Source organism: Apodemus sylvaticus, chromosome 15 (assembly GCF_947179515.1).
Source record: "Apodemus sylvaticus chromosome 15, mApoSyl1.1, whole genome shotgun sequence".
Taxonomy (NCBI): Eukaryota; Metazoa; Chordata; class Mammalia; order Rodentia; family Muridae; genus Apodemus; species Apodemus sylvaticus.
Genome location: NC_067486.1, coordinates 10,806,897 through 10,832,025, shown reverse-complemented (window position 1 = coordinate 10,832,025; position 25,129 = coordinate 10,806,897). Strand labels below are relative to the sequence as shown.

Below are 25,129 nucleotides of genomic sequence, written 5' to 3'. Positions count from 1 at the left end.
CACATGGTGGTTCACAACCATCTGTGATGGAACTGACGCCCTCTTCTGGTGTGTCTGAAGACAACTCCAGTGTACTTACATATAATAATAAATCTATAAAAAAGAAAGCACAGAATAGTTGAAGTAACAGAGGAAAAGAACAGTACAGATTGGGCTAGGTTAAGATTCCAAAATCCCACTTTTGAAATGTAAATAAAAAATATATCGAATAAAAAAAAAAGATTCCAAAATCCAATCTGTTATGTCTGAAAAGGAATCACCAGTGCACATAGCTCTCCAGGGCAGGGTAGGACTTGTCAAGGTAAATAAGTTCAGAGACTATGGAGGCACCCAGCGGTCACCCACGAGTACTGGGAAGGATTGTACCAGAAGAGTAACACTTTTGGCAAGAGCACAAAGAGTCCAGCCCCTGCTTGAGGAAATGCATTTTTTAAAAGAGCTGTGGTACCTAGGGTCTTGAGCAGCCTTCACTCTGGGTAGGAACGGACAAAATCCAAGTAGGTTTGTTTTGTTGTTTTTTAAAGCACAACCTAAATGTTAGCCTTACAAGGTTTATATTGGTGGGAGAACCAGGATGGCCAAGATATAAAGGTACTTTAGAATTTTCTTGAGGCCTTTAACTGACAGAGTTTATTAGTACTTATGCCGTATTATGTTGGCTCATGACCTAGCTTTTGCACCATGAAGTTATCTCTGTAGGCTAAGGACAGACAGGTGGTATGACCAAGGACATCTGTATAAATGGGGCAATAACATTGGATTATGTACTTTTTTTTTTTTTTTTAAAGAACGTTGCTGAAGAAAGTACAAGAGTATTGTATTCCTTATATGGAGTTGTTGAACACAGTGGTACTATGAGGTCAGGGCATTACACTGCCTATGCAAAGGAGAGAACTGCAAGTTGTCATCTCTCTGATCTTGTTCTTCATGGTGACATTCCACAAGGTAAGTTATCTTGGATAATTCACACATTTTGCATATTATGCTAAAGCTAAAAAAAAAAAAAGCATGACTCTTTCCTTTTGTATTCCCTGACAGATTGTGAAATGGAATCAACCAAAGGGCAGTGGTTTCACATCAGCGATACACATGTGCAAGCTGTGCCTGTAGCTAAAGTACTAAATTCACAAGCATATCTCCTATTTTATGAGAGAATACTGTGATAAAAGTGCTTCCTCTGGAAATACACCTATGGCTTTTATACTGGCTATTATAACAATAAAAAGTTAAACTATAAATTATGTTCACTTAAGTAAATGACAGAAAAAAATCATGTTTATTTAAATACAGGCAAAATAATTTACAGCAGTTTTTATATTAGCATACTGGTTTTTATTCTTTCTAGTTTCAACATTAGGAAGGATTTGAATAACTAAACTTGTGTGCTTAATCTGACTGGGTGGTAGTTCTTGACACATCAATAAACTGATATTCCCAAAACTTGTTTTATTAGATTTTTAAGTTATTACTGTACTCCTACTGGCAACACCATGTTTCACTATTCTAGTGCTGGGATTCAGACTGTTAGCAGTAGTGATTGGGAGCAATTTGAAATCCTGGTGTCAGTGTGAGTGCACATAAACTCTTCTGTGGCTCAGCAAACCTAGGTAGACATTATGCCGCAAAACTTTGTAAAAAGTCAGTCAGTATTCATTGAAAAGCCTTAAACCAGGACACAACAAATCCATTTAGAAGCCAGTGTATCAGGTCACTAAGCTTAAAGATTTTCAAGGCCATGGAATTGGGGGAACAACTTTGGAAATGAGATAAACAGGCTTTCTAGCCTTTTTTGGTCTTGTTACAACTATTCAAATTGCTTTTCCTTGTAGAACTGCCAGATACGTGGTATGGTGGTTATAGCACTTTATTTTCAGAAACAAGCCAAATATACAATGAGAATAGTCATGTTACAGCTTGTGTGTGTGAAAAGGATGACACAAGCAGCAATTAATCAGGCAGCCATAACAGTAAAATGTTTATTGTACTACCCAGCAGAGTACAAACACAAATACTTTTAAGAAAAATAAGAAAAAACATTGGGCAAGTTCTACTCTACTTGTCTATGACAGGTTCCTCAGTCATTCTGGTCGTCATCCCAGTCTTTCTTCCCACTTGGAGGTTTGGGCCCACCAGCTGGTTTTGCCATGATGATCTAAAAACAAAACAACCATGTTAGAACAATAAACTTCTACCTGTGGAGGATAAGAACCACATACCTCATGTAACCCCACACCTCGTGTAAGGGCTATCAAGTCTTCATCTCAAATGTAAAAAGAACTAGGAATATTTTAACTATGAGCCACGAACATTCCTAGTGTCTCAAGCTACACTTTCTCAAAGCAGAGAAATTAACATCCCTATCCCTCTCACCTCCAGAAACAACTAGGGACTCAGAATCCTGACAGTAATTGTAATGATCAGCATCAGGGCTTTACTTACCATCTGCATTTGCTTTTTGTACCCTATATTCATACCACATTAAATTTACTCTCTAGAATAACTGTCAAAGTTTAAATTTGAGCAGCTATGATCTCCAGATTTGAGGGCAAACAGATACTACAATCCTGAGTGCTGAATTATGACAAAGTTTGCCATTTTAGCTAGACTGTACTATACCGTCTGTCCAGTGCTGAGTCCCTGGGATTTTCCTGTTTCTAGCCCTTCTAGGCCAAGCGGTGAGGTTATAGATGCATCGCCCTGCCTGTGGCTGGGGTCCCCATGCTCTCAGGTAAGCTCTCCCATCTGAGCCATCTCCCTAGCCTGAAAAGTCAACTCACTTTTGCTCCTGGAACTCAAATCTGCTTGCTTTGCCTCCTGTGCTGGCCTCTGCTTCCCATGTGCCACCCCTTTGTAAAGACTACATTCTCGTTTTCACTCACCTGATCCACTCTAAGCACAGTGACTGCAGCATTAGTGGCCAGTTTAATAGCCCAGTATTTTCCCAAATAAGTATCTAAAATACTGGCTTCTAACATATCCTTTACAGCAGGAACTTCAGCCTGTCAAAACAAAACTAAGTTAATTTCTTACATGTCTTAAGTCTCCTAAATGATAACCCAAGTAGTACTTTTATATACCCCCACTCCAAAGCTGTCAATAAAACTAAATTTCTATCAGATTAAATAGATATTATGAGAGCTACTTGTAAAAATCAAACAGCTATTTTGCACAAATTCCCCCTTTACACACATTTCTGTTTAAAGTGTATATTCACAAAAAGTCAAATTTTAACAAATACCTCAATATCCAACCCCACATTTTTGTTTCCTTCTTGGTGTACTGAATAAAGTTTAGAAATAACTTCATTGGCCTTCACGCCTGAATTTTCTGCCAGTGCCCGTGGAATAGCTTCAAATGCTTCAGCAAACTTCTTAATAGCATACTGTTCAAGTCCAGGACATGTCTAAAACAAAATGTGTTTGTCAATACTTTTCCTTTTTTAAAAGAATGGTCAGAAATGCAATTTATATAGAAAAAACTTGTACTTCTCCATATGATGTGATTTGTTTGGCCAATTCAATTTCTGTAGCTCCACCTCCAGGTACAAGACGCTTATCCTAGTCAAAGACAAAATGGAAAAAGCCACCAAAGTGGAGTTATTTCTCTAGACAATAGTTTTCCAGCAGGCACCATTATGTAAAATTTAAGTATACACTTTGTGAAATCAAGTGACTACATCAAATTTTCAAACACGGGAGACTAGGGAGCTATTAATATAGCACTGATAGTGCTTCTGCAATGGTACATGCTATGGAATAGCTTTGTTACTGTTTAGTTGTACAATTAGTTTTTGAAGGTAACATTTGAAGTCAGTTTTTGGTAGTAACTGACTGGTTGTTAGACCTATCTTGATGTTCTCATGTTTGAGTGCATTGTTTTCAAGAAATCACAAATTTCTGAAATTGCAAATACTGACCCTTGTGAGAACTTTGAAAGTATTAACTCCATCATCTACTGCCCTTTCTATATCATCCATCAGATTGTCTGTAGAACCTCGAAGAACTATAGTAGAAATGGCACCATCTTCTTTTTCTGCCAATAAATAATTAGTGGATTAAATCGGAGAAAACAAATCCCCAACTGTATAAAGCACACCTTACCATTACTACATACCATGCTTAAAAACAACCACCTGTGTGTCTCCAACTTCTGAGAGGTAAACACTGTCACAATGTCCCATTTCTTCTAGGACCGGAGGTGTCTACAAGAAAATAATCCTTGTAGTAAAAATTCAAATGTGTTCACCTATCTTTTGTTTTCCAAAATACATACCAATTTTGGAAGAGCTGTGGCACCAACTGTTTTACAGAGTCGTCTGAGATCCCACTTTGAGTTCAGTCTTCAAAAAGAAAAAAATGAAAAATTTGATTTAGTCATAACATAAAATGTAGAGAATATACAATTATGTATTCTCAATACATTGAATATACAAATGTAGAGAAATACAAGTAGCAAAATAAACTGGACAAGGCGACATACACCTCTAATCCCAGCAGCTACAGACCAGCAGCCCTCTTTGACTTCAAGGCCAGGCTGGTCTACATGGCCAGCCAAAGCTGTCTCTAAAACAAAATCAGAAAGAACTATTGCTTTGCCCCTATTAAAACTGAACATGTCTTTCTTGCAATGAATTAGGAAGCCAAGAAGCTGATTACTGACTCTGTGAATTTAACAAACTAGGCAGCAATGCCTATGGCATCTGAAGCATGGGGCATATACAGATACAAGAACTGAAACCAGCGCAACAGCACATGCTTTCTAATCTCAGCACTGGGAAAAGACACAGGCAGAACTGAATGTACACAGTGAGCCCCAGGCCAGCCAGAGCTGCAGAGCAAGAATCTGTTTCAGACAAACAAACATTTACAGCATTATTCTAGAAATTAAGGTGTAGTCTGATAGACTTCTAACCTAGTATATAGGAAAATGTGTGCAACTAGAAGAGCAGGGATATTACTATATCTATCTGAGTTGCTGCTAGATAGTGAAACGTGCCCCAAACGGTTTCCTCAATGAAAAGACATTTCTCTTGATTCATACTCTAGCTGATAAGCAGTTCATTAAGTTCACATTTTAACTCTTGAGCTATTCCTTTTGCCCAGAATGCTTTTTCTTCCTTGCTTAAGTAACATCTATTCACTGCTCCTTGGACCCCAACTGCTTAAATGTAAAGTTTACTCATCCCTTCTACATAAATCCTTTTGCTGTTCTTCATTTTCCCTTTATCAATTGTTCTCAGTTTATTGAATATACAAAGCACTAAAAACAATTTAGAGTACTGTTTACAAGAATGCAGCTCTTACCTCACCAACATGATGTTGTACTTGTTAGCATAATGCAGAGCCATGTCTGCCACTTTGCCACCTGTTACTATGACATTCGCACCAGTGCCTGCAATAGCTTTCACTTGTGCATCCATCAGATTCTCTTCTCCCTTACTGAAGTTCATCAGTTCCTCAGCAGTCTTAATCAACACAGTTCCCTGAAAACACAACCAAAATCTCATGTTTTATTATGAAGCAAAATACATGTATTTTTAAAAAGATCCTTATGTATAAAACTGTAAAATGTATGAAATTAAGACCCTCAGTTTGTTCCTACACTCCCATGTCTCAAAGCAAATGTATTTGCAATGGGACAGGGACATATTTCCTTTAGAAATGTCAGGCAGATATTTATATATAACGAGCATCACCAAAACATTTTCTCCTCATATTTCCCCTGAAGCATGGACTATATAACCATTCTCCTCCCCTCAATTCTGTAAAACCAACAACTGGAATCTGCCAAGATTATTTCCCATGAATCTAGCTACGGATGAATCTAAAACATGTAGTTTTAAAGACTGATTTACCATGTTCAAATTGATTAGCATTCATAAGAGTATAAGAGAATGTCAACATTCACAAAAAGTGGGATGCATGGAGAATTAACAAAGAACTACAATTAAGAATAAAAATACCGCCACCACAAGGCATTTTGTTTAGTATTTGGTAGATTACGCAGATATTCATGGTCTGAACAAACAATTCTATAATCTTCCTTTTGCTTAATCCCTAGGGTTAGGGTTAGGGTTAGCCACCCATTAAATAAATATTAATGGAAAAAGCAACCAAACATCTTCAAATCACATACCTTTGTCTCTGTTATCATGCCATCAAATGGACAAGAGTACACAGCTATTTTTGCATCTTTGACAGATGTCACATCACCTTCAGTTTCCTTCTTAAAAACCATGCCATGCAATACTGAGGATGAATAAACACCAGAGCCCTGAGGAGTCAAATTCAATGTAGTGAGAAATCGGAAATGTCGGGTTGTTTAAGTAACAGAACTATTCTATGCTTCTGTTTTCATCCCAGGGGTGGATGTGCGGCTGCTTTGTGGTTGCTGACTGACTGATTTGCCTCTAGCAGAAGTATGGTTTTGCTTCTGCGACTGTGTGATGCTTTGAATTCTGGGAACTTTTCAGAGGGTGTATAAAAGCTAGAGCCAAAATTTAAAAAAAAAATAAATAAATAAAAGGTTAGAGAGCCGATATAGAGGAGGCTGGAGGTTGGTTGTGGTTAGTAGATATGTTCATAGAAACAAGAAGAAATTTAAATTCAAGGATTTCCATTTATCTCTCTCTCCATTATCTCCTATCTAGTGATGTGTGTGTGTGTGTGTGTGTGTGGTGTGAAGTGGAGGCGAGGGAAGAGCCCACAAAGTACTAAGACTAGCAATACACCAACACTGTCATTAAGTTTTAAACTAAAGTTGTACAGCAAGGCTCCTATGACCAGATGGTAGGCATAAACAAACCACTCTTCTCATGGCTGGAAGCACTACTGTGGAAGAAAAGCGACTCAGTGTGTTGGGAAAAGCAAAGGCAGACAGCGAGCAATCGAGTCATTTATGATCACCTGATCACCATGTACCTGGCACTAATGCACCAAGGAGAACTGCTAATACTGCAGTAAGAATAGAAACATGATTTCAAGGGTGAGTCATCTCTCTGGCCCCATTCTTTTACATTACTCTAACCCCTAAGTATTGGGGAAAGATGATGTCACCAGAAAATATACTTTTAACAGGGAGCAACAGCAGTTCTCAATCTGTGGGTCACATCACTTTTGGGAGTTACATATCAGATATTTACATCATTATTCATAGCAGTATCAGAATTAATTATGAAAGAGCAATAAAATAGCTTTAAGAGAGAAGCACTAAATATAAAACCCAAGGCAAATCTATGGGCGTACAGATGGCTCAGTGCTTAAGAACTGGATGCTCTTCCAGAGGAACCAGATTTGATTCCAGCACCCAAAAGGCAATGCAAAACCATCTGTACCTCCAGTTCAGGAAATCTGATGCCCTCTCCTGGCCTCCATGCTACTGTATGAACATGGCACAAAGACATAAATGCAGGCAAAAGACCTGTACATAAGCAGAACAATTTTGAATCGGGGAATAGGCAAAGTAACTGCTCTTGGAATGGGAATGCACCTCCATGGTTGAGGGCTGTCCCTGTACACTCAAGCTCTGGGTCAAAAATCCCAGGACTGCAAAACAATACCCCCTTCTAAGGCCCATTTGAATAATGGTAACATACTTTTTGAAACTTACCAGAATCTTACATACTCTGATGTTATCAACATTGAAATTGCCAGAATCAGGAAAAATAGATACTGTCAAGAAAATGAAGGTATTTTTAGACTGCAGAGAAGCCATCTCAGCGATTGAGATTACATTACGCATTTGCACTACCTGTCGCTGCCTACTGTCACTCACCGCACGCCTGAGCAATAAGTTTGGCCAGAAATGTCTCACTGCCGTACTGCTTACTCATTACCGAGGTGCGGAGCAGAGACGACACCTCATCAACATCTCGGAGGTTTTTTGCAGAACAACACACCAAATCAGGAAGAATCTCATGAGCTTTTTTGCAAGCTATTTCATACCCTGATATTACCTAAACCGTGAAGAAAAATAATTGTTTTAGTAGACATAATTTTGATATGATTTACTCTGGTAAACCAACACGTATGGGTATTTTCAACACATAATGACAAGTGTTTGTGGAAACTCACGGCAGAGCCAACCTACACAGCTCTGATGCCCACACGAACGTTGTCCCGTATTCTAATGCTTACACTTACAGGACCATGAGAATTTTTTTTTTTTTAAATTTCAAACCTCTACCTTCATGTGAAACAAAATGACTTTTAAGAAAGCTTAGCTTAGGGGCTAGAGAGATGGCTCAGTGGTTAAGAGCACTGATTGCTCTTCCAAAGGTCCTGAGTTCAGATCCCAGCAACCACATGGTGGCTCACAACCATCCGTCATAAGATCTGACGCCCTCTTCTGGTGTGTCTGAAAACAGCTACAGTGTACTTACATATAGTAATAAATAAATCTTAAAAAAAAAAAAAAGAAAGAAAGAAAGCTTAGCTTAGCAATAGGGGTCTTCTGAGGACACGCTCACATGAAGCCTATGTGGCCAATGCCTAGTGTAAGCTACTCAATGTTACCACTAGATTTAAAGTTTATTTTAAAACCATTCATTTACTTGCAAATGGTAAACACACATAGGTACACATAGGTACAATATACACATACAGCGTATGCCTATATGAATGTCCAGGTATGTACATGTACAGTAGCTAGAGGTGGATATCAGATGTCCTGCTGTCCCTCTGACACATCCCTTTAGACAGACTCCATCTCGTCAGCAGACTCCAGTGGTGCCCCATCCCCCCTCCAATTACAGGTACCACTGAGCACTATGTGGGTTCCTGGGATCTGAACACAGGTCCTTGTGCTTGCCCATGAGTGCCGTTACCTGCCTAGTCCTGAATTTAAGCTTTAAGCAAAACACACAAGTAGTCAAACATAATTAAAGTATAAGATGAATACTTGCCTCTGACACTGACAGGCCAATCCTCAGAAGTTCTTCAGCTAGTTCCAAAAGAGCCCCAGCGAATACCAGAACAAAGTTTGTGCCATCGCCAACCTCTTGTTCTTGCATATGAGAGGCCATCACAATCATCTTTGCAGCAGGATGCTGCACCTGATATAAAGAGTTATCAAGTGAAAAAGTCTTGTACTCGCAACATAAAGTCATTCATTTCCTTGATGGCAGGTAAATGCCACCTGACCAAGTTGTTCCAGTTTCAAGTATGTTAAACTATGGCTTCTCAGCACAAACTCACCAGTATAAATGAAATCATTTCAAAGAACCATTCTTTCTGACAGCCACACATTACACACAGCTCCACAAAAGTGGCACAATTATACCTAACTTAGAAAATAAAGTATTTGCAACTGTTCCTGTTCAACTCAGCAACTTAAGCTGGTTTGGTGACACACCTATCAACTGTCATCTCATCCACCTGGCATAAAACTCTAGCATCTCACCCACCCCCACCTCAGGTCTCATATAGTCTTGCCAATTTTCTCCACATATTGACTTTTTAACAGTTAAAAAGTATTTTGCCAGGCCTGTTGGTGCACACCTTTAATCCCAGCATTCGGGAGGCAGAGACAGGAGGGAATCTCTGGAATCCCAAGCCAGCCTGGTCTACAGAGCCAGCCCATCACATCCAGGAACACTGAGACCCTGTCTCAAAAACAAAAGTTTTTACAAGAAATAAGAACAAGAGTTTCAGTATCATAAATATTTCTAAATATGCTCTTGTTTAAAAAAAAAAAAAAACAACAACAACAAAAAACCCACATGACTTTCATCTCTTTGCTGAGGTAGTACACGCAGCAGCTCAGACTATAGCTGAGGATGACTTTGATCTCCTGAGCCTTTTGCCTCCTCTAGCTCCTGAGTGCTGGGACCACAGGCAGAAGACACAATTTTTATACAAGTTTGCACAGCAGTGGGAATCAAACCCTAGACAAGTACCTACAAGCTGAACTACACCCCAAGCCTGGAAGTATTTTTAAAAAGTCACAAGATTGTCAAGTTCTTAGGAATTAATTTTAGACACTCTTCAATTTAAATTTTCAGTAATGGGGACAGAATATTGTGACAGTCTTTGTGCTCGCCAGGCAGGAACCACATAGCTGAGCTGTCTCCCTAGGCCACTTCTACAAATCAAAGACCAAGTCACCCTCAGTCAACACACAGCAGTTATTCTGACAGTACCCCCATATTTTGAAGGTTGTTTTCAGTTTTGTGTGTCTGTGTGTGGCTATGTGTGAATACAGGTGCCTCGAGGCTGTGAGAGGGTGGCAGGTCCCTCTAACCTAGGATTCCACGTTGTTGTGAACTACCTGATGTGGGTGCCTGGACCTGAACAAGAGCAGTATGTCCTCTGAACTCCACTCTTCCTTTTTTGTTTTTCAAGACAGGGTTTCCCTGTGTAGCCTTGGCTATCCTAGAACTCACTCTGTAGACCAGGCTGGCCTCGAACTCAGAAATCCGCCTGCCTCTGCCTCCCAAGTGCTGGGATTACAAGAGTGCACCACCATTGTTCGACAACTCCAGTCTTCCTTATTTCATTCCTCCACAAATATTCTGTGAAGCTAAATTTTTCCTTAGCATATTCTTTAAGATGTTAGAAAAATGCCGGGCATGGTGGCGCACGCCTGTAATCCCAGCACCTGGGAGGCAGAGGCAGGCAGATTTCTGAGTTTGAGGCCAGCCTGGTCTACAGAGTGAGTTCCAGGACAGCCAGGGCTACACAGAGAAACCCTGTCTCAAGAAACCAAAAAAAAAAAAAAAAAAAAAAAAAGTGAATTTTTCTCATTTTCTTTAAAACACAGATTTACATTCTCTTCCAATACTAAACTACAGGGTCTAATACGGTCAGAAATGGGTGTCACATTCCTCTTATCCCTACTTAATCTATTCTACATCTTCTTGGACAACAAAACTTCAGGAAAGAAAGGAAAATGCCAAACGGTTAGGTAAAACAAATCACTGATATTTATCAGCTATTTTTATGCCACTGCTCATAGTAGAATCAATCTATAGAATAAATCTGTTTTTTTTTTGTTGTTGTTTTTTGTTTTTTGGATTTGGTTTTTTCAAGACAGGGTTTCTCTGTATAGCCCTGGCTGTCCTAGAGCTCACTCTGTAGACCAGGCTGGCCTCGAACTCAGAAATCCGCCTGCCTCTGTCTCCCAGAGTACTGGGATTATAGGCATGCGCCACCTATAGAATAAATCTGATCATCAGAAAAATACTCCACAACCCATTCATAAACAATTTAAGAGTTTGAGTAGGGGCTGGAGAGAAGATTGCTCAGCGGTTAAACACTGGCTGCTCTTCCAGAGGTCCTGAGTTCAATTCCCAGCAACTACATGGTGGCTCATAACCATCTGTAACGGAATCTGATAACCTCTTCTGGTGTGTCTAAAGACAGCTTCAGTGTACTCACATACATAAAATAATTCTTTAAAAAAGAAAAAGGAGTTTGAGTAGCCAAAATGGTAAACCAAGAAAGGTCACTTATACATCTTCACAATAAACTTGAGAAAGAAATGGCCTTTTATCATCTAAATTACAGTTTCACTTATGTTCAAATCATGGGTTTGTTGATGGTTTTGAAACAAAACTTACTTCTAGCTCTCTTAAAATAGTTGCTGCATCATTTGTCACAAACAACTTCTCCAGGCGATTGATGACCATTTTATTCATTCCTCAAGAACAGTTGCAAAGAAAAAAAAGAATCCATTATTATTCAAATATTCTCCTAAACAACCCAGGAAAACATGGGCAAGAAGCCACACTGACTTTTAACCCTCCGAACATACTGTCTTATTAGTTCAACATCACAGTCCCACGGGCTTTCCTGACTAAACATCTGCATGCTTAGTATGTAAGACGTGCACAATAGATAGGAATTAATCATACAAAAGTAATATGCTTAGAAACACACTTGGTTTCATCCTTAATGTCCTTGTGTGTATCTTTAATTCAACTGGTGGTCAAAGGTAAGGAGGAGTTTCCTTACACTATGTTATTTTCTTCAGACTGCTCACCCTTTCCACAATGAAGAACTACACCAATAGCAAACATGCTGAATTTTCCTATGATCTAATAGGGTAACAGTGTCATTTTTAATTTCTCTTTTTTTCCCCAGAAAGCTTAACTTCTGACTAAAAGTTAGAAGTACACCAGTGTCACCAACCATAAAACAATGTATATGACCTGCTCTGTACACTAACACCCGCAGGACAAAATGAGGCAACTAACACAGTCATGCCACGTCTCTCACAGCCTGAATTTGGCCATTACCATTTGGTCCATACGCTGTACGAGTAGTCTGAGCAAGCTCCTTGCAAGCCTGTATATTTCTGTACACAGCCTCTTCTAATCCTGAGAAATGCTGCAAAAGAAAATGTCTGCGTAAACATGATAATGAAGCTAAGACTTCTCAACCACAGGACACCTCTGTTGATTATGCTTCTAATCTACAGCCAGGATCACACAGGCATTCATCAGACGGGAGTCTGAACAGCCTCAGTTTTCCCCTAAGTTGCCACTGGGCCTGGTCATTTTTCTTCTCTGTAAAATGGGATAATTAACAGCTCCTACTGGCAGATTATTTAGACTCACATAGCTAATTAACCACTCTTCCCTCCTCCTTTACCCAGGGATTGAACACAAGAAAGCAATCTACCACTGAACTACAATCCCAGCCTATTAGTACTAGCTTTTGGGGGGGGGGGCGGGGGTACTTAAAATTTGTCTTCACTATAGTCCCCCTCAATACTGATTTACATAAAGTATCTCTGTGCTGAAGGCTAGCCTGTGAAAGAAATCCTTTAAATGTATTTCCTCAATCCGAGTGAAGGAGGAAAAGACAGAAATTGGAAGCTGTGACAACCCCTCCAAAGGGAAACAGGATAATTTCCAGAACTTACTAACTTACATTCAATCCTGATATCCATTTAGTATGCCAAGTTGTCACTACAAGGGAGAAGCTAGCTCTTTCAATTGTTAAAGGATCCTCTATTTCCCTTAAGACCTTAAATTCAACTCGCTTATCTATTTCTACAAGTTGTAGAAATATGGAAAACAGTTATCTGGCAGCGTGAGCATCTCGAGACAAATCGCTTCATAAGCAGAGCAACTGTTTACAAAAACAAAAAACAAAAATCACTCCTGAAACTATGGCCTAAGGGATAACACTATCTGATCGGGGGTGAAGTTTCACTTATCCTGTAGGATACGAAACCGGAGTCAGAATGAAACGATAGTAAGAGCCTTTGGCTCAGTCCCCTCAACTCAGAAAAGGTAAAGGAAACAGAGAACTCCCAGAGGTGGGGTTTCAGAAAAACAGTTGGGATCGGACGTCTCTGCATGGTCGATGATTATCCTTGGGAAGGAAGCACACAAGAGCAGGCCCAAGGGTTGCTATGCCGGACTCCTGTCACTTCCATCCTACAAGCCCGGGCCCTACAACCAACCGGTTATCAATTCCAACTTTATTAACGGCATCGCTCGCTCCCGTTAAGGGCGGGGCCCGAGGGCTCCATCCCACAGACGGGGGCATGCAGACTGGCATGCAAACCCATAGCCTTGTTCTATTCTCTCCGGCCAACGCCACTGGGGCAACAACAGAAATGCCCGCGGGTTTCAGCGACCCGGCGTGCAGAGCACAGCTCCCTTTCTAGAACCTTCTCTCTCCCGGATCGCGGCGCGGCCGCACGCCCGCCGGCCTTCCGCGGGCGCCACAAGCGCAGGCCCGCCCTCCCATCGCACAATCTCTCCAAACCACATACTTTTGCTCCATCCTTGAGCATCTGGGCAAAGCCCGGGGCCTTGGGGACGTGAAGCGCCATGACTAGCTCGCAATCAGCCGCTCACGCGCTCGCTCCAAAACTCCGAGGAAGCAAGGTGCGCCGCGCACAGCCTGCTGGGAACCGGCCTTTGCGCAGCCTCACGTTCCTCTAAGGCCGGTCGCCCCGCCCCTTCTCTCATGATCTCGTTTGAAGTATCGCGAGAACGAAAGCGCCCTCCTTAGAGAGGTTCCAGCAGACAGACCCAATCTGATGATCCCCGATCAAATCGAACGATCAGGCCGAACCCTGAGCGCGCACACCCAATTTGTGTTCTTTGTCCTAAGTTAATGAGTAAACTCTGGTCTGGACGTTTGGCTTTTGACATTTCTGAGACGGACAGCCCACTTCTTAACTTTTTTTTGCACTTAATCCTTCAGCTCCAGCACCGGAACTGGTTAGCCTTTTCTTCTCACAGCCTGTAGTACCAGCACTTGGGTGGCAGAGGCAGGAGGATTTCAGAGTTCAAGGTCAGCCTGGTCTACAGAATTAGTTCCAGGACAGCCAGGGCTACACAAAGAAACCCTGTCTCGAAAAACCAAAAAACAAAAAGAAAGAAAGATAATGCCAAAGATCAGTGGTTCTCAAAATATTGGTTTAGGCGTCTCTGAGACTCTCCAACACCCTTTCAGGGTCCATTACTACAAAAGTGTTTTCATACTAATACAGAGGTGTCCCCACTTTTCCTGTGGGGAGTTCTGAAGGGCTATAGGATGTTCAGTATTCCACAATATGAATGTGAAAAGCACAAGGAGCCAAGTTGTCTTCCATTAAACCACATATAAAATAGTTGGAAAAAAATTCCAATGTCACGCCTCAAAAAGGTATTTTCAATAATATTATGTTAGCCTTTGATGTTCACTGTTATATTTTTATATTCATGTTTAGTAGTTTGGTTTATAATATTAACAATAACTGATTACTACAGTTCACATTAGCAAACAGTCCTTTAGGGGCTCTGTATTTTAAACCGCTATATGGATTCTATGACTGCACAGTACATGAGGTCTGAGCAGTAAGACAGGTTAAGATTGTCTCATGGATTAGCTAAGGAAATCTAAAACCCATCATCTCAGAGAACATCATTTATGGGTATATCTGACACAAAAGAGAAGTGAAAAGGGATTTAAAATTACACCTGATTTGTTAAAGGTGACTATGAGGAATTAAATCTTGGCAAAATTTGATCACTAAACACTAAAGGATCCTGAAACACTAAAGGAGTTCAAGACAACTGACAAATTTTTATTAGAAGTTTATGATAAAGCTGACCTTGCACAGATGGGAAATGGAAGGAACTAAAATCCATTTAAGTCTACTATATGTTCATTCATCAAGGAATTAGATTTTAATAGCCAGTTATTTCTTTTAAATGAAGATTTGTTGATTTTGTGTAATTTGGGTTAAACTGTATATACTGGCTGGTTTTGAGTGTCAACTTGACACTAGTTAGAGTCATCAGAGAGAAAGGAACCTCAGTTGAGAAAATGCCTTCATAAGAATCAACTGTAAGGCATTTTTTCGATTAATGATCAATGGGAAGTGCTATCCCTGGACTGGTGGTCTTGGAGTATATAAGAAAACAGGCTAGTTGGGGGGCAGAGGATGATGGCTCAGGGATTAAGTGCCCTGACTGCTCTTCCCGGGGTCCTGAGTTCCAGAGTTCAATTCCCACTACCACATGGTAGCTCATAACCATCTGTAATGGGATCTGAAGCCCTCTTCTGGTGTGTCTGAAGACAGCCATAGTGTATACTCATACATAATAAATCTAAAACAAACAAAACCTGGGTTGTATCTCTAGGGCTGGAAAGGAAAACCAAAACTGTCTCATGTGCACCAACTAACTCATGAGCTGGAGAATTCTAGTGACCCTCTAGGGTTTTGCTTTGTTTTATTTTGACATCTGTATATAATAATGTAAGATGTTCCCAGGTTTTATGTTTTTGCATTGTGTTACTAATTGTGTGGTTGTGTTTTCTTAGCTCAAGCAATAAACTGCACATTTTGGCTAGAGAGAGGGCTCATTAGGTAAAGGCACTTCCTGCTGAGTCTGAACATCAGAGTTCAATCTCTGGGGCCCATAGGTGAAGTTATAGAATCAGCTCCCTCAAGCTGACATGAACATGTGCATGCACACACACACACACACACACACACAGAGAGAGAGAGAGAGAGAATAAAATACACGTAATTAATTGAAAAATAATAGATTTTTCCTATGTTAAATTTTGTAAGTTCTGAAATTTTGGTTCTAACTTTGAAATCATCTTCAAACCCATCCAGATACTTTGAAAACTGAATATCCAACTGAATTCCATCAGTGAATCTAAATAAGTCAAGATAGATTTTTTTGTTTGTTTGTTTTTTGTTTTTGTTTTTTTTTTTGTTATTTTTGAGATAGGGTGTCTTAGTTACTTTTCCACTGACAAAACGCCGTGACCAAGACAACTTATATAAAAGAAAGCGTTCACTTGGCCTTGCAGTTTCAGAGGGTTAGAGTACATGACGGCAGGGGCAGGGCAAAGCTGAGAGCTAAGAGCTCACATCTTAATCCACAGGTAGGCAGAGAAAGAGTGCGTACTGGCCATCTCACTGTAGTTTGGAGCTTCAAAGCCCCGCCCCAGTGACACGCCTCCTCTAAGGCCACACCTCCTAATCCTTCTCAAACCTTTGGGCACCATTAGCATTCGAATCTCTCTCTGCATAGGATCTCACTGTGTCTTGTTGGGCTGGGACTCTGCTTGCAGCCCAGGCTGACCTTGAACTCCGCCTGTCTTAGACTACCAGTGCTGATATTATAGGCAAGTATCACCATGCCTTTGTGTGTGTGTGTGTGTGTGTACGCGCGCGCGCGCATATATGTGTTTTTAAACTGTGGTAGTTGAGGCAAAAAAGCCACAGAAAAAGCAAGAAAACTGAGAAGAATAAATGTTCACAATACCACAAAGAAATGTTGTGTCAAACCCCTCCGGAACTGGTGAAAGTGGACTAACCTTCAGTTCTAAAACAAAAAGGGAGTTTAAAAATCATGGAGATCATAGCATTAAAAACATTGAAGTCTGGAGAGATGGCTCAGTGTTTAAGAGCACTGGCTGCCCTTCCAGAGGTTCTGAGTTCAATTCCCAGCAACCACATGGTGGCTCACAACCATCTTTAATGGAATCCAGTGCTCTCTTCTGATGTCTCTGAAGACAGCTATAGTGGTACTCATATACATTAAAAAATGTTTTTAAAAAACTGGTTGTGCCGGGCGGTGGTGGCGCACGCCTGTAATCCCAGCACTCTGGGAGGCAGAGGCAGGCGGATTTCTGAGTTCAAGGCCAGCCTGGTCTACAGAGTGAGTTCCAGGACAGTCAGGACTATACAGAGAAACCCTGTCTCCAAAAAAAAAAAAAAAAAAAAAAAAAAAAAAAACCCCAAAAAACCTGGTTGAATAATGAAACACATTTTTCCGACAGATCATACAAGAAAAGTGCCAAGTAATATAATAACTGACAACAACAAAACCAGGCACACAGAAAAGACAGTGGGCCACTATTGTTTCTCTTGGCTTTTTTTTAAAAACTGTTCTTCCTGTGTGTGCGTGTGTGTTCATGTGAGTGTATGTATGTGTGAAAGCCAGAAGTCATCCTCAGGTGATGTCCCTCAGGGGCCGTCCATTTTATTTGAGATACGGTCTCCCATTGCCCTAACTTGACAGCCAGTGAACCCAGGGACTCACCTGTCTGCATATCCTCAGCACAGCGATCTGTACACTGAATCTCAGGCCCTCAAGCTTTCTTGGACTAAGCCATCTCTCCAGCCCCTTTACTATAGCTCTTAATTTCCCACATTCTAAGATATGCATTATAAGAAAAGAGGCAACTTGTGGCCTAGAGTTCAGCCATCAAGAGCACTGGCTGCTCTTGCAGAGATCCCAGGTTCGCTCCTCAGCACCCGTTTGGCCACTGTCAAGTGTCTGCAAGTCCAGTCCCGGAGGAGCGATGTCCTCTTCTAGCCTCTGAGAGCACTGCACACGTGGAGTGCGTCGAAGTACATGCCAGCAAAAAATTCCCTTATACGTTAAAACAAAACTTTTAAAAAGACAATTTATCAAATTTAATTCCCTAAAGAATAAGACCTTGATGCCTGGCTTGATCCAAAGGCAAAATTACAAATTTGTCACTGAACAAGGAGTCAGTGCATGGCGTCCAGAGATGTTCACTCTTAGTTCAGCCAGCTCTCCCAACTCCCTCCCCACCCCCACTCCCAACCCAGGGCTTTGTAAATGGTAAGTGTTATGCCACTGACCTACAGCCCAGCCCTGGGGTTTTGGAGACAAGGTTACAGTATCTAACCTCAGCTCACCTCCAGCTTGTGACTCTTCGTCTTTGGGCCCCAAAGGCTGGGCTTGTAGGCATGTGTCCCATGTCCAGTTGGTCCATAGTTGCTTTTAGGTACTTGCGCAGGAGACGGTGTTTATTTCTGCGACTGGACTAAGGATGCTGGACGGTTCAAATGCTCATGAGCCATGGTCATTCTCACTTGCCCTATTCTTAAGGTTGTGACTATTTTTAATTGCCGCGATTACTACTAGGGGTTTTGGTGGGGTGGGGTTGGTCATTAGCCTCAGGGAGTAAAATTAAGAACGGTTCCTCGGGTCTATTTATGTAGCAGGCTGGTAGAGCAATTACACGTTCCCATTGCTATGCGACAGCCCATTTCCTGTTCCTTAATAGAGCCTCTCTCTTCCGACGACATACCCAGCTGTATCACAGAGGAGAATGTTAAGTCAGAGCAGTGGTCTCCTTGTGGACACAGGGGAATGGCTACCAAAATGACCTTCCAAAGGACCTCTCTTCCAAAAGGCCTTCCAAAGGCCACCTCTGTAATGTAAAAATACAGCGGTAACATAGGAAAAGAAAGTCTAGCAATTAGAAATGAACTCTGTGGAGAAATAAACCTTTACTTAGGAATTGTGAGAAAGGGGAGGTACGAGAAATACATTTAGAAGATCTAATAGAAGACCTAACGACAACCACTTATCTCAAGAGGACAATCAACTCCGTCAAAAAGGAAAGGAAAAGGTGAACAAGGAAACCGTCTTTTTCTAAGCCCAAGTATTTCCTTCTCGTCTGTGATGTGTAATACATATATGTAATGTGAAGTCTTTTGGACTGTTGTAAAATACTTTTCATTTCCATAAGCCTTGGAGCCTTCCTCCACACAGAACAAATAAGAACAGATATGAGCTAAAACGTCAGGTTTATTGATCAGAGCAAGAAGTAGCAGGTAGTGATAGACAAGAACCTGTCAAACATACAGAAGACACTAAAGCTAGAGAGACTTAACTGAGGCCAGTTAGTGAAGCCATTTCATTTAACTAAGAGGGATCATTGTCCATGAATAAACACAAGAACTCTACTTTGCTTAAGCAGCCATCTTTAAATCACATGTAAATTCTATAAAATATGGCATGGACTTTTAAAACATTGGTTGATTGTTGATAGGGGGTGTTCTCTCCCTGTCTGGCAAATCGTTTTGAAGACATCTTCAATCCTCTATGTAATCTGTATGAAGGAGATACTGGCATTAGCGAGAGACCAATAGCTGGTAAGGACTGGAAGCAATGTTGCAGTGACTTGGATGCCGATCTTCACTACACACTTGAAAGCCAGCTTGGTAGCTAGAGTATGCCCCCCACCCCAGGTGTCCAGGTAGTTGGTTTAATTGCATCTGTAGACGTTCTGTAGGATGGAGCAGCTGGTCTTACAGAATGCTCACCTGCTCTCTTCACGCTCCTCCCCACAGCTGCTGACTGTCATCTTGTTTTTGGTAAGAGTGGAGAGAATGAAGATCATTGGGAAGTCACGGACCTTTGCTGTCCCCCATCTAACAGCTGCTGGCCACCTCTGGGTGGTTGAGGGAGGCCAAAGCCTATTTGCTAAGGTGCTGATTGAGACTCTGGGACATCCGTGCCTTCCCTTAATATAAAACCAACTTGGAGCCAAGTCATTTAAGACCTACTGAAAACTGACTCTAACATAGCATGTGATATCCTGAGGGAAAGAATAAACCATGATTTAGCAAACGAGATGATTCCTGGGAAAGGGCAGCTTTATATGGTGTTCTTATAGAGATGGGATGGTTGGTAAAGTGAGGCCAGAAAGGAAAAAAAAACCCAACCTTGGGCCATCCACACGGGTCCCAGCTTGAAATGGACATGCCTGCGTCTGCAGCCCAGTGAGCACTCCCTCCGGGTCTGACGAATGGGTGGAGGCATCCCCACTGAACTTGGGAAATGGACAGTCTACTAAACAAAGATGCTCTTGGGGCAATGATGGTGCCTTTTCTTTCTTCTTTATAAAATATTTACGGATGTTGTTTATGTGTATGTGTGCATTGTATACATGTGCATCTCTGGCCCCCACAGGCCAGAAGACAGCGTCAGATCCGACTGGAGCTGGAGTCAGAGGTGGTTGTGAATTGCCCTGGGAGGGTGTTAGGAACGCAGTCCAGGTTCTCTGGATAAGCACTTTTAACTATTCATCCATGGTACAACGTCTTTTTTGCTTACTGTCGAGGCTCACTCTGTAGACTTTAGCTGGGTTGGAACTCCAAAGAGCAGGTTGGCTTTTAAGTCACAGAGATCGTAGATCTGGGATTAAAGGCACGAGCCACCATCTTTTTCCTCGATCTCTTTCCTCGATGATTATAACATGTAGGAGTACTCCTTCAGAGTCATTTTGCCACGAGCAGATTGCTGTGTCACTGAAATGGACGGGGCTGGCCTTCAGTCTCACCGATGGTCATGGTGACGGCGAGAACGGAATGGCTGAAGAATGTGTGGTAAAGCATCCTTCATATGGCCATATGGTGATGAGCAGTTGACACCTCTCTGCTCCCCATCTCCGTTCTCACTCCACCAATCCTGTAGTAACCGGAGGATTTTGTATAAGAATGAACGCTTTTGGGCTTCACGGCAGCACAGGTAGGGTCTTATCGTGTGGTAAAATCACTGAATGCCAGGCGTTCCTGTGAGTGTCTTGCTAAGGGCTGTATGCAAGTTATTTTATTTGATCTGCAAAACCACACTGACAGAAAGCCCTCAATGAATTCCCATTTTACTTAAAAATAAAACCGAAACTCCGTACAAGGGTTTGTAGAACCCAGCGTGCTATGTGCCTGCCTTCTTCTGCAACCTGTTTTTCTCTCTCCCCACCACAGCTGGGCTGCACGCTTCACACTCTTGAAATGTGGCACTCGTAAGCTCCGTCCCTCCACAAGGCTCCTTGCTGGCCTCCCTCTGTCCGGAGTATCCTCACAGTCCTGACCATCGATGAGTCTTGCTATGCAGGCGTCAAACCTTACCTCACCACAGAGAATTTCTTCGAAAACTCCTGTCTCAAAAACCTCTATCCATCTCTCATATCAACTTCTTTTATTTTTTATTTTTTTTAAGTTTTAATTATTTATTTACTATGATATGTAAGTACACTGTAGCTATCTTCAGACACACCAGAAGAGGGCATCAAATCTCATTACAGATGGCTGTGAGCCACCATGTGGTTGCTGGGATTTGAACTCAGGACCTCTGGAGGAGCAGTCAGCACTCTTAACCGCTGAGCCGTCTCTCCAGCCCAGCTTGCTTTAGTTTTATTCTAAGACCTGACACATCATTCCATAGCTTCTGCACGCATGGGCCCTGGATCTCAATAAAGACCAGTTCACAGATCCTCAGTTCTTCATAGAAGACGATAGAATGCTGTAACACGAATCATCCACATCCTCTGTATAACTGGTGATCACCAATGTAATGAAGACACCGCGTGAATGGTTGTCACGTGCGCTGCTTAGGGAATGACGACGAGAAAAGTCTGTCCATGTTTTCTCCAGATGCAACTTAAAAAACACTGAGTTGGGCTCACGGATGGGAAAGTCACGGTTGTGGAAGGACAGCTAGAAAGCCAGCAAACATTCCTTCTCAAAAAGTTTTACTCATCTGTAGCTGTGTCTGTGTCTGTCTGTCTGTCTCTGTCTTCCTGCTTGTCTGTCTGCCTGTCTGTCTGTCTGTCTCTCTCTCTCTCTCTCTCTCTCTCTCTCTCTCTGTGTGTGTGTGTGAGAGAGAAAGAGAGAGAGAAATGCAGTCTCACTGTGTAGCCAAGGTTGGCCTCAGACTAAGCTTATTACTCAGCCAATCACACGCCTGGATTGCAGGTGTGTGCCCCACCACTTCCTGTCAAGGTGGTGGGTGGGTTTATTTTATTTTTGGTCGTAATGTTTGTTCTTCAGACAAGTTCTTGTGTAGCTCAGGCTGGCCTCGAACTTGCAAGGTAGCTGAAGATGACCTTTAACTTCTAATTCATATGCGTCTAACCCTCTGAGTGCTCAAATTACAGACTTGGCTTACATGGTGTTGAGGATGGAGCTCACAGCTTTGGTCATGCGAGGCAAGTGCTTTGCCAACTGAGCTAAGTCCCCATCCATTTAAAGGTTTTGGTTTTTGTTTTTAAACTTTTGAGATAAGGTCTCATAAAGGCCAGGCTTCCATCACAATCTGAATCTGAGGATGGCCTTGAACCTCTGGTTCTCCAAGCTCCCAAATACCATGTATACCACCACCGCACCTGGTTTTATGTGGTGCTGACGACTGAATCCATGGTTTCGTGCCCGCTGGTAGGCACTCAACCGACTGAGGCACATTCCCAGCCATCTAAAGGCTTCATCGAAGGACTGTGTACCGGAGAGAAACCGCAGTGCTCCTCACGTGCAGAACTTGGGAAACTGTGCACTCAAGGAGGGTGCAGAGCTGTAAACACGTTTCCCTCACCGTCTGGCAACACCCATCCGACATCTCGCCAACGCGGACACCAAGTTTCACCAGCGGAAGTGAGCCTCAAGCAGTTTAACTGTCAGGTTCGTGGTGGTTTAAACCTGAGCTCGAGGAAAAGCGAACGCGTGCTGTCTCTGTTGTGTCTTCCTGTGGAGAATGAAGGAACGGGACCAAGACGGAAAGGCTCGACACGATCCACCAAACTGTTCCGGTGCCTTTATTTACATCGTTAACGAGGCAGCAGTAAAAATCCTACGTTAGCCCACATCAAGTTCACACCATTGTGCCTTATATTTTGTCCAAAATATACTAAGCAGCCTACAGAGGGCGCACTTTCCTTAGTTTTACACCAAGTCTGCGCAAAAGAACAGGACGCTTTATAAGATGAGGGCGTCGACTTCTTTTCCTTTTCTTTGCTAAATGTTGGAGAAAGGAATCTGTAAAAAGTAGAGCAGGGAAGGCAGTCTCATTTAGCTCTTTCATGTAATAGGAAAAAAATCAGTTTTGATGATTTTTCTCTCAAGACTAGTCTTCATCATAGAAATCCACAACTGGTCCAAGTGCAGAGAGTGACTGACTACGTGGTCCCCCACCCCAACTGATGAATCAACAGCACAATACACTACAACACAACGCAGTTCAGCACAGTGCAATACAACGCAACGCAACGCAACACAACGTGGCTCAATATAATGCAATCCCAAATCGAACTCAAGGAACCCTGCAGAAGAGGGGGTTTGCATGAGCCCGAGGACCAGGATGCCTGCTGTCACAGAGTGTAGGAAAGCTACGCCCATGACATCCATCGTAGCAATATGCTCCGCTAAATAAGACCTGCACCACAACATGCAGCGTGGATGAGGGAAATCCCAAAGGCTCTGTCCACCCTTAGATGAAAGCGTTACAGGCCGCTCATGGTGACTCGGTAAGGGAGAATCTTCTCTTCTCTTCTCGTGGGACAAGAGAATTTGGGTAGAAGTGGGAAGGACACGGGCTGAGTTGAAAGAGTGAAAGGGTGGAGTGGAACCGAAGCGCATACGCGAGTGTGATTCCCCACAGCGTGAAACTGACTTCTTTCGTGGCTGATGCTTTGCTGATCCCTGCTTCTCTGGGACTTACTTTTTTTTTTTTATCTTGTTCTTTCTAGACATTCATTTTTATTCTTGTGAAAGGGCCTTACTGTGTAGTCCTGGCTGGCCTGGAACTTGCTATGTAAACCAGGCTGGCCTTGAATTCATAGAGTTCCTGTATGATCATTCTGTAGCTCCCCAGTGCTTGGATTGAAGGTGTGGGCCACCAAACCTGGCCTTTATCTTATTCTGTCCCTTTCTCTCTTCTCCCCCACTGCTCCTGTATGCATGTGTGTGTTTTCATGCTAAAAAAAAAAAAGATTGTGTTTGTCCCCTCTTACTATATGGGTGTTATCCGATGGAAATACAATGTAAGCTGCATACAAACAAACTATCTTCATAGTCACATTAAACAGCAAAAGGAGATGTGACATTAATTATATATATATATTGTTCTAATTTGTTTTTTTAACGTTTCCACTTATACACAATCTAAAAAGTATTATGAGTATTATTTTGATGGATAAGCTAAATTTACAGCACCTTCCAAATTAAAATGACCCCATTCAATTGTTCAAATTGAATAGGAAAAGAAGCTACTGTATTGGACACTGCACCTCTCTTACTTTCTTCTTTCATTCGGTTGTGCCATCCCTAACACAGTTGGCAGAAAGCAGTGCGCTACAAAAAACAAAAAACAAAAACAAAAACAAAAAAACCCAGGAAGCACCCATTTCAAATTATCTACCAGTTTAGGTAGAGTAGGAAACGCAAGAAACAACCTGAGTTTATTCTGCGACTGTCACCAACATCTGCAATCTTTTTTCTAGAAGAAGAGGCATTTCTTAGGCAATTTTTCAGTGGTTCAAATTCTTTCTTTCCCAACATCAGGTGTCCCTTTTATTTTCCTGACTATCCATTTGCAAGTGCGTAAAACCTGCCATCTGTTGGGTATTTCCTATGTGTTAGCACATGTGTCTAATTAACTGTTCACACATAAAATTCCACTTGTTGTTTACAATATCCGTTGAGTATTTTTGTTATCTGTTCTATTTTAAAGGCGAGGGAACTCGCAGGGGAGGCTTTAGAGGTGTTGACCGATACAACTCAGTTAGAAGATTGCAAGGCTGATGTTTCAAGCTGAATATGGATATTTCTAAATTCCAAGGTCTGGGGCTTTATTGTCTCCCAACTTATGGTTATTCTAACTGGCAGGAAAGCCAGTGAGGTAATCTTGTAATCAGATCTTTCTGTTTATCAGGAAAAAACTAAGTTTCTGCCTGGGGAGGAGAGAGGTTGAGTAGGTTTCTCCCGTTAACATCCAGGATTGGAGCTCACAGTTTTGACACCAACGTTTGTGCCCTTTCCCTTGATTAGAAATGTTTCCAGATTTAAACCCTAGTTTTTAAGGACCATTAGTGATCCCGTCTAAAGAGGAAGCATGAGGTTTCAGGTTCTTCTC

At 41.8% G+C, this 25,129-nt stretch overlaps 2 protein-coding genes across 5 annotated transcripts in view; one reads left to right on the top strand and one right to left on the bottom strand.

The window, feature by feature from the left end:
• Usp16 (ubiquitin specific peptidase 16) overlaps positions 1-1,238 on the top strand; it is a 30,850-nt gene extending 29,612 nt beyond the window's left edge. For all 4 annotated transcript variants that reach the window (XM_052159064.1, XM_052159065.1, XM_052159063.1 and 1 more), the window contains exons 17-18: positions 789-945; positions 1,039-1,238. In XM_052159064.1, the coding sequence (XP_052015024.1) occupies positions 789-945; positions 1,039-1,163 (282 nt within the window). In that variant the 3' untranslated portion in view covers positions 1,164-1,238. The remainder of the gene's footprint in view (positions 1-788; positions 946-1,038) is intronic.
• A 724-nt stretch (positions 1,239-1,962) lies between these two features.
• Cct8 (chaperonin containing TCP1 subunit 8) lies at positions 1,963-13,887 on the bottom strand. Its single transcript, XM_052159069.1, has 15 exons — positions 13,726-13,887; positions 12,236-12,326; positions 11,558-11,637; positions 8,903-9,052; positions 7,774-7,954; positions 7,609-7,670; positions 6,136-6,273; positions 5,304-5,482; positions 4,273-4,339; positions 4,114-4,201; positions 3,917-4,032; positions 3,486-3,557; positions 3,239-3,403; positions 2,880-2,999; positions 1,963-2,152 (listed from the first exon to the last, which is right to left on the bottom strand). The coding sequence occupies exons 1-15, from the start codon at positions 13,783-13,785 to the stop codon at positions 2,075-2,077; spliced, it is 1,647 nt and encodes a 548-aa protein (XP_052015029.1). The 5' UTR covers positions 13,786-13,887; the 3' UTR covers positions 1,963-2,074.
• Between the last annotated feature and the right edge of the window lie 11,242 nt (positions 13,888-25,129).